The sequence below is a fragment of the Eumetopias jubatus genome, unplaced genomic scaffold (assembly GCF_037043125.1).
Source record: "Eumetopias jubatus isolate StellerSeaLion01/CBP00866 unplaced genomic scaffold, mEumJub1_p1.0 scaffold_9, whole genome shotgun sequence".
NCBI classification, from domain to species: Eukaryota; Metazoa; Chordata; class Mammalia; order Carnivora; family Otariidae; genus Eumetopias; species Eumetopias jubatus.
In genome coordinates, this window is record NW_028274815.1 from 118619671 (window position 1) to 118633285 (window position 13615).

The window sequence follows — 13615 nt, forward strand, 5'->3', positions numbered from 1 at the left end:
TACAGAGCGTGGTGTGAGAGGGGTTAAGAGTAGTTGGGAGACGTTGATGGACGAAATAAGGGAGAGGTAAGGGCAGATGAAAGAGATTTAGCTGTCTTTTCTTGACTCCTGATTCTGTTCGGGGAACTGTAGGGAAGAATGGGTTGAGAAAAGCACTGATGTTCTTCGCTCAGGAGGATGTTTAGATAATTGGAGCATTAATAGAGGGCTCAGAAAGTTGGAGAGGAGCAGATAGGGAATGGACATTTAGGGGGTGATTTGCAGGCTTCAGTTGGGAAGATGAGTCTGGAATAAGGACAGCTGAAGTCAGAGTTAGAAACTGCTGGAAGTAGCCAGCTGAGGCCTCAGCAGTGGGTGGGCTTACTGAGCATCCAGGGTGTGTCTCCTGGGTTTTTCTCTCACTTCTGCTGCTGCTGTTAAAACCTAGTTGACACTGGGAGCTTTGAGGCCACTGACTGCTCATACTGTTTACCTTGATTTGTCTGGGCAAAGAATTAGAATTGGCATGTTGCTGGTTTTCTTCCAGGACAAATCAGAGGTGGTACAGCTCAGGCTGCCTGGGTGTGAATTCTAGCTTCTCCATTAAGAGCTGAGTGACCTTGGATAAGTAACTTTGCCTCTCTGATGCCTCAGTTTTCTTGTCTGTAAACGTAAGATAATAGGAGAACCTAATGCATAGTGAGAAATGCACATCAAGCACTTAGAACAGTGTTGACACATCATGGCAGCAATGACCATCATCCTTGTTTAGGGGTCTCAGATGCTGTTGTTCTACCGTTAAAGCACCAGATGGCGACAAAGCACGTGTCTTAAGCTTGCCTACACTCTGCTGAAGGATTCCTTAACTAGATTGTTCTCTTCAGATCCCTAATTTGTGCAGTGTGAAGTATTTCTTTCTTTGGTTTCTTTCAAACTTCTGGTTGAAACTCATTTGTTTTGAGACTATTTAAATTTTATTCATAAAATTAAAAAATAGATTTTTGGTTAAAGTAGCACATGCACATGGTAAAGCATCAGATAATACAGCACAGCTGTTAGTGGAAAGCAGCAACCTGTTATGTGGCCCACCTTGCCCTACACTCTGTCCTGCTCCTCAGAAGCACCCACTTTTAACTATTTGATTGCCATTTAATTATGAATAGGTGACTTTTATGTTACCTCAATCAAAACATTTAGTGCTAGAACTATTAAATAATATTTCTTGGAGTTTGATACAATAAGAATAGTATGGATTTTATAATGTGCCTGCTTTGTGGCAGGCCCTGTGATTGGGGTTCATCCCAAGTCTTTGCTCTTAGGTAACTGGTCACGGAGGGAGGTAGTTAGTACCATATGGTAAGTGCTTTAGGGGAGCACTCTGGGGGGAAGGCACCTGGCCTAACTTGGGATGAATGTCAGTGAAGGGTTTTTGGAAGAGGTGACACCTGAGCAGAGCTGAAGCTAGGATCTGGTTTGGCAGACAGGAGGAACAAAGGACAGGTGCTCCCAGCGGCGGGAATAGCAGGGTCACATACATACCAAGGCGAGATCAGAGTGTCTTTGGGTCGCCAGAGTATGATGGAGGGTAAGATTTGGGAGTTGGAGGTGGTGTGGTGATGAAGCTGGCACTGAAAGTGAATGTCAGTCATGAGGGCATTTTATGCTGTATCAGAAACTTGGAATCTTGTTCTGAGGATAGTAAGGAACTACCCAAGGGTTCTGATACGTGGTTGCATTTGTATTTTCTAAAGATCACCTTGAGCAGTCAGTATGCAGAATGGACTACGTGGCTTGAGACCAGTTAGGAGATGATTATAACAATCTAGGTGAGAAATGGCAAGTGCCTGAAATAAGGCAGTGAGAGAAGCCAGAGGATGGCAATTGGGTTTGGAAAACGAGAAGGGAGATAAGTTCACTAGTCCTGTAGGGTAAGGGAAAAGTCAAGAATGATTCCTAGGGTTCTGCTTCAGGTAGTTGGGTATGTGGTGATGCATATACACGAGCTAGAAAGTCCAGGTGAAGGAACAGGAGGTTTCAAGTTCATTTTAGATGTGCTGAACCTGACTTAGCTTTGGAGACATCTAAGTGGAGACTCCAGTAAGTACAGTTAGAATCAGAGGGGACACTTAGCTTTGTCACTTTTACCAGGTAACTTACGACTCCAAGCCTCAGTTTCTTTTTCTGTTAAATGGGAATGATAATTATCTACCACAGGGTCCTTAGATGTTCATTAAGAGGAAGAGCATCATAAACAGCACAGGTTATGGCCAGAGCAGGTGGTCAATGGAAGCGGTTTCTTTCCTTTTTTTCTAGGGTTCAGAAGGACTAAAGTACTTGAGATTTGTTGCTCTTGGCATGAACTCAGCAATTTTGTGTAATACAGTGTTCTAAGGAAAATACCTGCTTAAAATGTGAAATCTTGTATAGCTCATACTTTAAGCCATCATAGATTGCTTAGAATTTTGTCATCAAAAAGCATGTATACTTTCCCAGTCTCTGTGTATATCACCACTTATCACTGACTTTCCACCCCTGTTTAGAAAGCGTGCACCTTCATTAAGTCAAACCTTGATCCGGGCAATGTGGACTCCCTTTTCTATGCTGCCCAGTCCAGCCAGGCCCTCTCAGGGTGTGAGGTGAGTCTAACTTCTACATTTATATTTACTTTTGAACTATAAAATGTGTTTTTTTTAAAGAGGGAGGGTTGTGTCAGATTAATTTTTTTTTTTAAACAATGAGAATCCATTAGTGTGGGTGGAAATTCCATTCTTACGATTTTATTTTTCTTAAGAAAATGGAGTTTATTTTTCCCCCCCGAGTTTTCACTTTTCGTGGCTTTTAAATAACTTTTTCCTATAGTTGCCTCTCTTCTGGGAAGCCTTGATTTTTTCTTTCCATCTCCCTTTAACGTTTAAAAGTGTTCAAAGTAAAGGAAGAGTGCCTCTCATACCAGATTGCTGGAAATCCATTTTATTGAACATAGGGGAGCCATATAAGCAGACACGTGACTTGCCAGAATCTTTTCAAAAGCGTTGTGCTGCGTTCCTACAGACACTGAATTCTGGTGTCTGAGGAGCTGAGTGGCAACGATGGTGCGCCACTGGGTGGTGTGACTTTGGCGGTTGCTCTGCATGTTGTTGGCCACCCACTGCCAGCACCTGTTCTAAAACTCTGTGTCTGCCAATCCTTTCTTAGATTTCTGTTTCAAATGAGACCAAAGATCTGCTCCTGGCAGCTGTCAGCGAAGACTCATCTGTAACCCAGATCTACCACGCCGTGGCCGCCCTCAGTGGCTTTGGCCTTCCCTTGGCTTCCCAAGAAGCACTCGGTGCCCTTAGCGCTCGCCTCAGCAAGGAGGAGACTGTGTTAGCGTAAGTCATTGTGTCGAGTGCTTCTCTGGCTTCTTTGGTGGCAGAGACTGTCCTGAAGAGGGTTCATCCACTGGTTCAGCAAATCTTTTCTGGGCACCTGCTCTGTGCTGTGTGCTCTTCCGGGCGCTGCAGCCGCAGTATTCAACCGAGGCAGGCAAGGTCCCTGTCCTGATGGGCTCACTTGGACACCGTGTTCCTCACGACACTAAGTCCGAACATAAACACACTGCCCCATAAAGACAGAATTGCTTTTGAGGTGAGAGGCTGCAGCAAGGGTTGGGAGATAACCGAGGGAAAGTGAGGCCAGCGAGCCGCGTGCATTTGTTGAGCATTGGCCAGGGCACAGTGAGCTGTTGGTGGTGGGGGCTCTGCACTGGAGGAGGGCTTACGGCATCCCTTGAGGTTGTGAGAGACGGCATCTGGTGGGAGAAATGCATGCTCAGAGGGGAGAGCATTCTAGCAATCGGACTCTACTACTCTGCAAAAGGCTTAGGTGAAGGAGAAGCACCTTATAGGAAAGGAACTCTGAGCAATTTTCCTCTTTGTTATAAATTTAAATGTTGTAATTGACTTGACGTTGACTAAAAGTGATAGTATATGTAGTTTTTTTTTCTGTAGCACTGGAACTCATTTAAAATGGTATATATATTTTTTGTTTGTGTCCCCCCCATTCAGTTACAACCCCTGAAAGAGGGTAGAGTGCCTAGCCTCCTGTTAATTGTTTAGCAATAGGTTGGTGACACCAATTCCCTGTTGCAGAATAGTTCAGTTTCCCAGAGTTGTTTTTTTGGGGGGGTGTTGTTTTGTTTTGGCTAAGTAAGATCAAAATGTTTCTAAACTGGAAGCTTTGTTAAGGGCAGGGCTCATAGTCAGTTACATTCTCTCTGTCACTTACACCCTACTCATTTTCACATGGTCAGTCATCAGTGACTTTGGGGCTATCTTTCCTGGGGCTGATGTTTTGTATACACTTTGCCTAGTCAAGTACTGCTGTCCTTCAGTTTTAGATCACATTATTTTGATCTCCTCTCATAATCTCTTGGGGGAGATCTCCAAGGATCCCCAGTGAGATCCCTAGTCTCATGTCATGATATCACTGTCAGTGCCTCAATCTGATGCCACCTTCTACAACAGAATCTTTCCATTTCCCTCCAAGCAAAAAAAAAAAAAAAGTCTCCTTCCTCAAAATCCCAGAACAAGAAAGAGTGCAAAGAAAGTATATCCATATCCATTTTGGAGTTAGACTTGGGTTTGAACACCAGCCTTATTCCTTTCTTGCTGTGTGACTTTGGGGTCATTACTGACCTCCCCGAGCCTCATCTATAAAAGGAGACCGATAATCCTTACATCATAGAACAAATGTCAGGATTAAATGAGATAGTGCATGAGAAGAATCTAATGCAGTGTCTGGGTCTTAGTGGGCATGCAACAAAAGCTCCTCCTCCTCTAGAGCACTTCCTTCCTAGGTCCCTTTCTTAGGAAGCTGGTTACTTCCTTGGTTGTACTGTAGTCATTTCTATATTAGATTGTAAGCTTCTTTGTTTGTGGTGGTCACACAGTTTGATGCATGGTAGGTGCCCCACAAAGAGTTAATAAAGGCTGAAACTATACTTTGATGTTTCTATTCTCTTGAAGAAAGCTTGCCAGTAGAAAGAGCACATGCTTGGTATCAGAAAGAACTGTATTCAAATCCAGACCCTTCTACTTAATACCTCTGTGATCACGAGCAAGCTATTTAATCCCTCTATACCTCAGTGTATTCATGTGTAAAACAGGTACAGTGGTATTTGTCTCATAGGATTATTGTGAAGATCAAACTAGCAGGATGCCTTGTATAACATTACTACCAACTTGCCCTTGCCCTGTTTAAGGAAATCTGATATAAATTAGGACTTCTAAATGGGCCTTCTACATTTAAGTGGATTCATTCTAGGATATGAATGTTCATAAACTTGTCTAGAATGGAGAAAAAAATTTCTAGGTTTGAATGAACCATCTGAAAAGATGCCATTGTGGTCCCTCATAACCCAATTTCTTTAAAGCCTCTGCTGTATGTTAGCGAGACAAGATCAGCTTTTTAGTGTTTGAATAAAGTACTCCAGAGGGAAAGAAACTGCCAACTGGAGAGTAAGTAATTAAAGCCAGTGACAAAACTTTTCAAAAGCTAAGTGGATTAATTTCATTCTTAAAAACTTCTGAAGTTGTTACCAGCATGACATTCACTCGTTCTAAAGAGAAAAATGATATCTTAATTGAAAAGTTCTTTCTCGGCCATCTTAGCAGCATTTTCTGGGCTCAGCATTTATCACGGGCAGATGTGGGATTTTTATCTTGTTTGGAAGTTCAGGTTTCATTTTCTCTAGTGCATTCTAACAACAAGCATCCCCTAGGAGTCTTTGAATGCTTGGGGCTTCCCTGCCCATGAACTGTAACTGCTCTGTTTTCTAGCTTGTCATCTTAATGGGATTAGTTTTCCACAGAGGGAATCTAAATGGTTATGATCTCAACGGAAGCAGACAGATTCTCTCTGCACTCCCCAACATGTTGACTTGATGGACAAGTGGTGCGTTTTACACAAAGGCCCCGTCACCTCTTGGGAAATAGGGGACCATTCTGGGGTTGAGCAGCCGTTGCTTAACCACCAGGGGTCCTCTGCTTTCTCCATTCCATCCAGAAAAAGCACCATTTCTATTTTCCAAGTTATCTGAACTAAGAGAATAGAATCTAATAAAAAAAATCGTATGTGCGCATACCTACCACATTCTACCCTCAAAGTTTATCTTATAGAATATTCATCAGTGGATGCAACTACATGAACAAGTCATAAAAAGAATGAGGTACTGACACACACTGCAACATAAGTGAGCCTTGAAAACGTGATGCAAAATGAAAGGAGCCAGACACAAGTTGCATAGTGTATGATCCCATTTATAGGAGATATCCAGAGTAGATAAATCCATAGACACAAATGCAGATTGGGGATTCCAGGGACTGTGCCCATTAAGCTGGGAAGAAGTTACTCAATGGCCACAGGGTTTTCTTTTGGACTGATGGGAACATTTTGGAACTACATAGAGGTGGTGAGATAATATACTACATATCACTGAATTGTTCATTTCTCAAATTGTTAATTTTCTTATGTAAATTTCAATTTAAAAATAGAGCTATGAATGAGGCCTGTTAACAGAACTGTATGACCTAGTAGAATGTAAAGGTGTATCAACTGGAGAGTCAGTGAGTAAATTGTGGTGCATCCAAGCAGTACAGTACTATGTCATGGTTCTTAAGCATGAAGTACGTTTATATGTACTCATACAGAAAGACATATACATTATGCTATTAAGTTAGGAAGTTAGAAAACAATTATCTTTTAGGGGTAGGTGTTAAAGGAATTTTAACCTTCTTCTTTAATTATGTATTGCTTAGGGGCGCCTGGGTGGCTCAGTCGTTAAGCGTCTGCCTTCAGCTCAGGTCATGATCCCAGGGTCTTGGGATCGAGCCCCGCGTCAGGCTCCCTGCTCCATGGGAAGCCTGCTTCTCCCTCTCCCACTCCCCCTGCTTGTATTCCCTCTCTTGCTGTCAAATAAATAAAATCATAAAAAAAAATGTATTGCTTGAATTTTTGACAAATATGTGCTTTTATAATTAGAAATAAATGGTAGGGAAAGAAAAGGAGAATAAATTCTGGTTTCAGAACCAAATTCTTTTTATCTTATTTAATGTCTGAAGGGTGAGTGACTTTCAGGTCTCCCAGCAGCGTGAGGATTGCACGAGTATTGAACAGTGAGCATGTGTTTACTGAAAGCTTCCTGTTCATAGCACATGGATCTGGTTTCAGAAAAGTTGCTCCAAATTCTACCCAACAGTCTACAAATGTAGATTCCGTAATACTTCTTTGGTCCTAGAGTTTCTCACTCTAATAGAAAGTTCATAGGCAGCTAAGTTCTGCCTAGCACGGTGCATTGTGCAACACGGGGATGCCAAATACCCTGGGCTGAATCGCATTCTGTTCTCCTGAAGAGCTTTTTTCTTCTAAACCTAGGTGAGTCTTACTCAGTGTTCTGTATGTGATGCCACTAAGAACAAAACAGATTTCTAGAGGAGGGTGAAGTTGTGCTCCGTCCCTTCTCTGTGCCCACAGTACTTACTTCAGGTCATGTTACCTGGATTGCCTTCTCCTGGTCTTAGGATCTTTGTAACGTCCTTTCCCAACTGGATTGTAATCAAGCTCTTTAATGGCTGAGGCTGTCTCATACTTCTAAAGAACAGGAGAGGGATATTCCTAAAAGCGTCCCAATATAGGAAGGAGTGAGCAGATGAAAGGAGATGAGACTTGACATTCACTGGGGTTCTACCCTTTATCTTCCAGAACGGTCCAGGCTCTGCAGACGGCATCCCACCTGTCCCAGCAGGCTGACTTGAGGATCATCGTGGAGGAGATTGAGGTGTGAATTTATTTCACCAAATTAATTTCCCAGCTCCTGTCTTTGAAACCCTTTAGAAGAGTCTTGCAGATAGACATGCATGGCTTATTTTGCCCGGTTACATTTCTTTTCATATCCATAGCACACTTACATTCTTTGTATCAGAGCAGTATGTCCTGGGGGATATTCGTTAGGGTAGGATAGTTACACTATCAGGCGACAAATTACTTTTCTAGCCTTTTGTAGGTATAGGTTCATAGTCCACAGATTTTAGAGCCTAACAAACCTGAAATTCAGGTACTTTTTTCTTGCTACTTATTTCTTTGTAATCTCAAGACAAATTATTTAATGTCTGAGCCTCAATTCCTTAAATGGTGTTGTAGGAACAAGTGAGGTTTTAAAGTACCTGGTACATAATAAGTGCTCAGCAAGTGGTCACTGTGTTTTTATTATGACTTGATCCTTTCCTTTGCCTGGGACCTCCTGCTGCTCAGAGACTGCTCTCATGGACCACATAGTCCGTGATGTCAGGCAGTCCACCCAAGTGTCCTCACTGGGTGCCCCACAGGCACGTTCACTGCCTTATCATGTTGCCCAGGGGAGGAGCATGTCTCTCTCCATCCTTTAGAGCATTGAACAAGAAAGAGAAATGCTCTGCTCTGTAGGTTGTATCCAGATGGATGGCCGTGGAATCCATCTGTGTCCGGATGCTTCCTGGGTGCCCTGCAGCCTGGTGTCTTCAGTGCCCTGACTCCGGCGCTTGGGCTTGAGTACCAGGGGTCAGGGAAGGAGTGCTCCCAGGGCTGCGGAAGACACTGTTCTCTTCGGATGCCTTTGAAGTATACTTTATTTCTGCCTCAGCATCTTATTTGACAAAGTACTAAATGTCTGAGGGGTTCTCCAGATTTAGAGTGAGATTTCTCAAAACTGCATGGGGTGACGGTGATTTGCGTATCTCATTCTGTTATCGCTTGACTTCCAACATGCTTCCATTTTGTTGTGACAGGATCTTGTTGCTCGCCTCGATGAACTGGGAGGTGTATATCTCCAGTTTGAAGAAGGACTGGAAACAACAGCCTTATTTGTGGCTGCCACCTACAAGCTCATGGACCACGTGGGGACTGAGCCATCCATTAAGGAGGTACCTAACCATTCTCAGGCGTGAAACCCCAAAGGGGTTGTTGACTTTATCTGCTAAGAACAGCTTTTTTTCAAAGGGGGTGTTGAGTTAGGCTTGGGGTGTAGTCACGCAGTGTCTTGGGTTAGGCATTGAAAATGAGAAACAGATGTAATGCCTATCCTTAAGAAACTGGTTGTCTGGAATGGACAGGTAAACAAAGTGTCACATTTGCATTATTTTAGTGTTTTATCATTTTTGTCTTACAACACTTGAAAGTTTATAAAGCATTCTTTTGTGTGGCTTATTTGATCGCCATAGGAAATCTGAGTAATATGCTCAGTCAGACTTGGTCGCTCTGTAGAGTGGCAGTGCGACACGTGTTGGGGGACACACAGATAATAGGTGGTAGCGATGTCCCTAAACCAGGTCTCCCCATGCTGCAGGCTCTCTCCTTCTTGCGTGTAGTAGACCTCTAGCCTTGTTACATTTGCTTTAAATGGGGGAGGGTACGTCATGAGGTGGTGACAAGAAGGCCACATGTATTACACTAGTGTCACCTCTCTCTTCTTCCTAGTACTCCTTACCGCTTGTCTCGAGTGATTTCCACGTTGGTGGCTCAGGCAAACCCTCCTCCTCTTGAGAAGTACCCTGTTCTCCTCCCTTCCACCTCATCCTTGGCAATGGCTAAATCTTAATTCTTCGCTGATTGACATAGTTCTCTGAGAGGCATGTGTGTCTACCAGACATCTATCAAGAGTTAATTCTTTTTTTCTTTTCTCTTCTTTGTGTTTTTTTTTCCCCCTCAAGAGGAGCTTGTTAACCTGAAAGAACCTTTGGTTGAAATGTGTGTGGGAAGTCTCTTTGAGTTGGACCCTCTTTGTATCCCTTGTGCGTGAGAAGGTTACCAACCCTTGAGCTAAAGGATTTAAAATACAAGCTGCTGTTGTTTTAATTTTAGGAGGAGAGATTTGGGTTCCAAGTTAGAACTTTGATTTCTTTTACGCATTTTGAGTTCTGTGTTGAGTTTCTTCAAGTAAATAGTAATTAATGATCTGTCTTGGGTAATTTGAATTGATTTTATATTTTCTCTGGAGGATATGACCTAATAATTTATTCATGTATTAGCATTCTTCTGTTGTCTTTGGTTCATCCTAAGTGTAGAAGGTCTGGAGATACCATATTCTCTTAATTTCTATGATGGGTGAAGTGCAGGAATGTGGGTCTTACAGTACAAGTCATTTAGGAAATCGCCTATACACGGCACAGTAGATGAATTGGTGATATTCTACATACACAACTTAAACTTTTTCTTGCTTTATTCCCAAGCTTCTACTAACTAGGTATTTGGCTGGAGTAATTTTGCTGTCACTGCTTTTGACATAACCATTCTGGTGAACAGTCACCCATTTTAACATGTCAACAGCCTAGTGATGGAAAAATGTAATTGGTACAATTAAAGAAAATTATTTCATGTCGACTGAATAACACTGTCGGGAACAAGGGAGCTCTTTTGTTAGATTGGAGGTTTTAAAAAACAAAACTGATTGAAGTGGAAAATGTTTCCTCTTAAGCAAACAACCTCCAGAATTTTAATAATGCCTTTTAGGTTCCATTTAAAAAAAAAACAAACCAAAAAACTGCTTTTAGTTTTCTTCTCTAAACAGCCCCTTAGTTCTTAATGGAAAGTTATTTTAGTTTCTTTATAATGTACATTTTGGCTATAAGGTTTCGTCTTGTGAATTCAAACTTAACTCCAGTGTACTGCTCAGAGGAGTGTTGGGAGGGAAGTTAGCTTAGGTGGGAGGGTGAGAGGAATTAGGAAAGAATATATTTTATTCTGGAAGGAGACAAATAGACTTACATGTGAATTTTGATCTTGCCTTTTTTTTTTTTCTTTTCCTGTTATAACTTGTAGGAGTTAACCTTTTAACCTCAGTTTCCTCATTTGGAAAACATTGGTAATATCAGTCTTTTCAGGGTTTTTGTCAAGATTTGAGTTCATGCATGTAAAGCACCTGTCATGGTACGTGGCACATATAGTAATCTGGAACACAAGTTACTGTGATATATATTTTGGAATATTCTTTCATATCTCCTTAGTTCTCCAGAGGTACCTTGTATTTGTACAGGAAGCATTCAGTAAACAGTTGACAGATAAATGCGTGAATTTCAGTTTGAACCAGAGAATGGAGAAAACAACCAGATCCAGGTTTTAATCTTAAATGCAGAATATTTGCTTACCACCCCCCTCTACCAATTTGGATTAATGGCGGAAAGATCCTCCATGCGAACACCTAGAAACAGATAAGGAGTGACTTGAGCCATTGGGGAGCCAGGGGTGGCTCTCCCGCCTTCCTGCCAGAGGAGGATCTCAAGCTGCGTTTCCCTTTTCTTTCAGGATCAGGTCATCCAACTCATGAATGCCATCTTCAGCAAGAAGAACTTTGAGTCACTCTCAGAAGCCTTCAGCGTGGCCTCTGCGGCCTCTGCGCTCTCTCAGAATCGCTATCACGTGCCAGTTGTGGTTGTGCCCGAGGGCTCTCCTTCCGACACCCACGAACAGGCTAGCCTTCGGGTATGACTTCCGTGTCCACACTGTGTGGCCCTGACAGCTGTTTCCAGTGGAAGGCTCTCAGAAATCTAAGGACTGGTGGAAACCTGATTGTAAACCCCCTCCCCCACCACCACCGAGGACATACCCATTAAATGTAGAGCAAGGCTCATTTCCCTTAGCTTGGAATTGGGGATATGGCCCCTGGGTGAACTAGTCACAGAACCCTTCAGATCAATCCAGAAAAGGTTTTTTTTTTTTTTCTGGAAGATTTTTTATAGTCAGGCTTTCGAGAAATTAAATGCAAGAGAATTGTATTTCCGGCGTCGTAACACTAAATGTATAGAGAAGTCTTGCTTCTAAAAGACATTTTCCAGTACCAGAACTTTCTAAATACGGTATTTAAAGGCCGCTTTTTAAACTCCCTGGTAATTCTGGTGCTTACAGTTGTTAACACCAGGTCTCTTCCTCCTGCTGTTGGCAGTTTGTCTTTCTACCTCTTCATAGCTTGTCCCTCCCTCTCACTCAGTAGGAGGCAGAGACTGCTTTTTTTTTTTAATTTTTTTTTTTAAAGATTTTATTTATTTATTTGACAGAGACACAGCGAGAGAGGGAACACAAGCAGGGGGAGTGGGAGAGGGAGAAGCCAGCTTCCCGTGGAGCAGAGAGCCCGATATGGGGGCTCCATCCCAGGACCCTGGGATCATGACCTGAGCGGAAGGCAGCGGCTTAACAACTGAGCCACCCAGGCACCCCGCAGAGACTGCTTTTTTATGGCGACTCTCTGAACAGAGAAAATGCATAGATCTTGAATACGCTTGGAGTTTTCATCTCAAATGAGGCATTTGTTGCTGTTGTTTGGAAATCAGTGATAAGCTAACATCTTCATAAGAAATTAGCATTTCATTTATGTCTAAACATTGGGGTTCCACACAGGAGAGTTCCATCGGTTCTACTTTGGTGGCCTCTTCACATGTTCTCTTGAAGAAGTGCGCCCTGTCCTTCAAAATTGCCTCTCCTCTCCCTGCTTACGCTCACACCCCCTCAGCAAAGGCTGGGGTGAGAAATCACCTGATTAACATAGTTCACCATGAGTCAGGAGGGGGCAGCCAAGAGAGCAAAGTAGAAGTATTGGCTTTGTAGCTAGGTAGGCTGGGGTTCGAGTCCTAGACCAACTAAACTGGCCACGTAGCCTCAGTTTCTTCATCTATCTCAGATGATTGATAAAGGAGCACATGTGTAACGTGCCTATCCTTGTCTGAAGAATGAGAGTGTTGGACAAGATCATCTCTAAGATCCTCCCTACCTCTAACATTCTCTAATCTATCCCATTACCAATTTCCTTGTATTCTGTGTCTGATTTCTGATAGAACGTAGACCAAAGTCAGTGAAGAAGTCTTGAAATAAGGTGTTTCTTCCCCTGCAGAGCTGGCTCCCTGTGGATAAAGCACCCCAGAAACAAAATTTTGTACTCCTTCGGCCTTTGTTGCTACAGATTATTTTAAAATTTATTTCTAGTTGCAGGTCACCAATGTTCTGTCTCAGCCTCTGACTCAGGCCACTGTTAAACTAGAACATGCTAAATCTGTTGCTTCCAGAGCCATTGTCCTCCAGAAGACATCTTTTACCCCTGTAGGGTAAGTCTTGAGCTTATTTTTGAAGGGTACCAATAGACTTATTTTGCCTGTAGCCAATATAACCTGAATTAATATGGATATTATGAAATACCCCCAAACCAAATTTACCTAAACTTTGGTTAGATATATTTGACTTACTAATATCAAAATTCTATGGTTATATAAGAAAAGGATTTTTAAAGCTAAAAGAGGGGCATCTGGCTGATGTAGTTGGTAGAGCATGGGAATCTTAATTTCGGGGTTGTGAGTTCAAGCCCATGTTGGGTGTAGAGATTACTAAAAAAAATAAATAAATAAACTTAAAAAAATTAAGCTAGAAGAATTTTGTTTTAGTTTTACTCTTTCCTTCCCTATTTCTAGTTGTCTCTGTCATTGTGATGTAAGTAGCCAGTTTTAAATTTAATAGTGTTTTTTTCTGATGTATGAGTAATACATGTTTATTGTAGAAGAAATACAGAAAAACACAAAAGATAAAATACTGATCACCCATAGTTCTACCACCTGGAGATAACTCCTGTTCACATTTTGTTGTC

The 13615-nt window shown here is 42.2% G+C and overlaps 1 protein-coding gene across 1 annotated transcript in view; it reads left to right on the forward strand.

Moving 5' to 3' along the window:
• RPN2 (ribophorin II) overlaps positions 1–13615 on the forward strand; it is a 59161-nt gene that overhangs the window by 13783 nt on the left and 31763 nt on the right. The window contains exons 3-8 of the mRNA XM_028118591.2: positions 2520–2615; positions 3175–3350; positions 7720–7795; positions 8781–8915; positions 11293–11469; positions 12964–13082. Of these exons, the coding sequence (XP_027974392.1) occupies positions 2520–2615; positions 3175–3350; positions 7720–7795; positions 8781–8915; positions 11293–11469; positions 12964–13082 (779 nt within the window). The remainder of the gene's footprint in view (positions 1–2519; positions 2616–3174; positions 3351–7719; positions 7796–8780; positions 8916–11292; positions 11470–12963; positions 13083–13615) is intronic.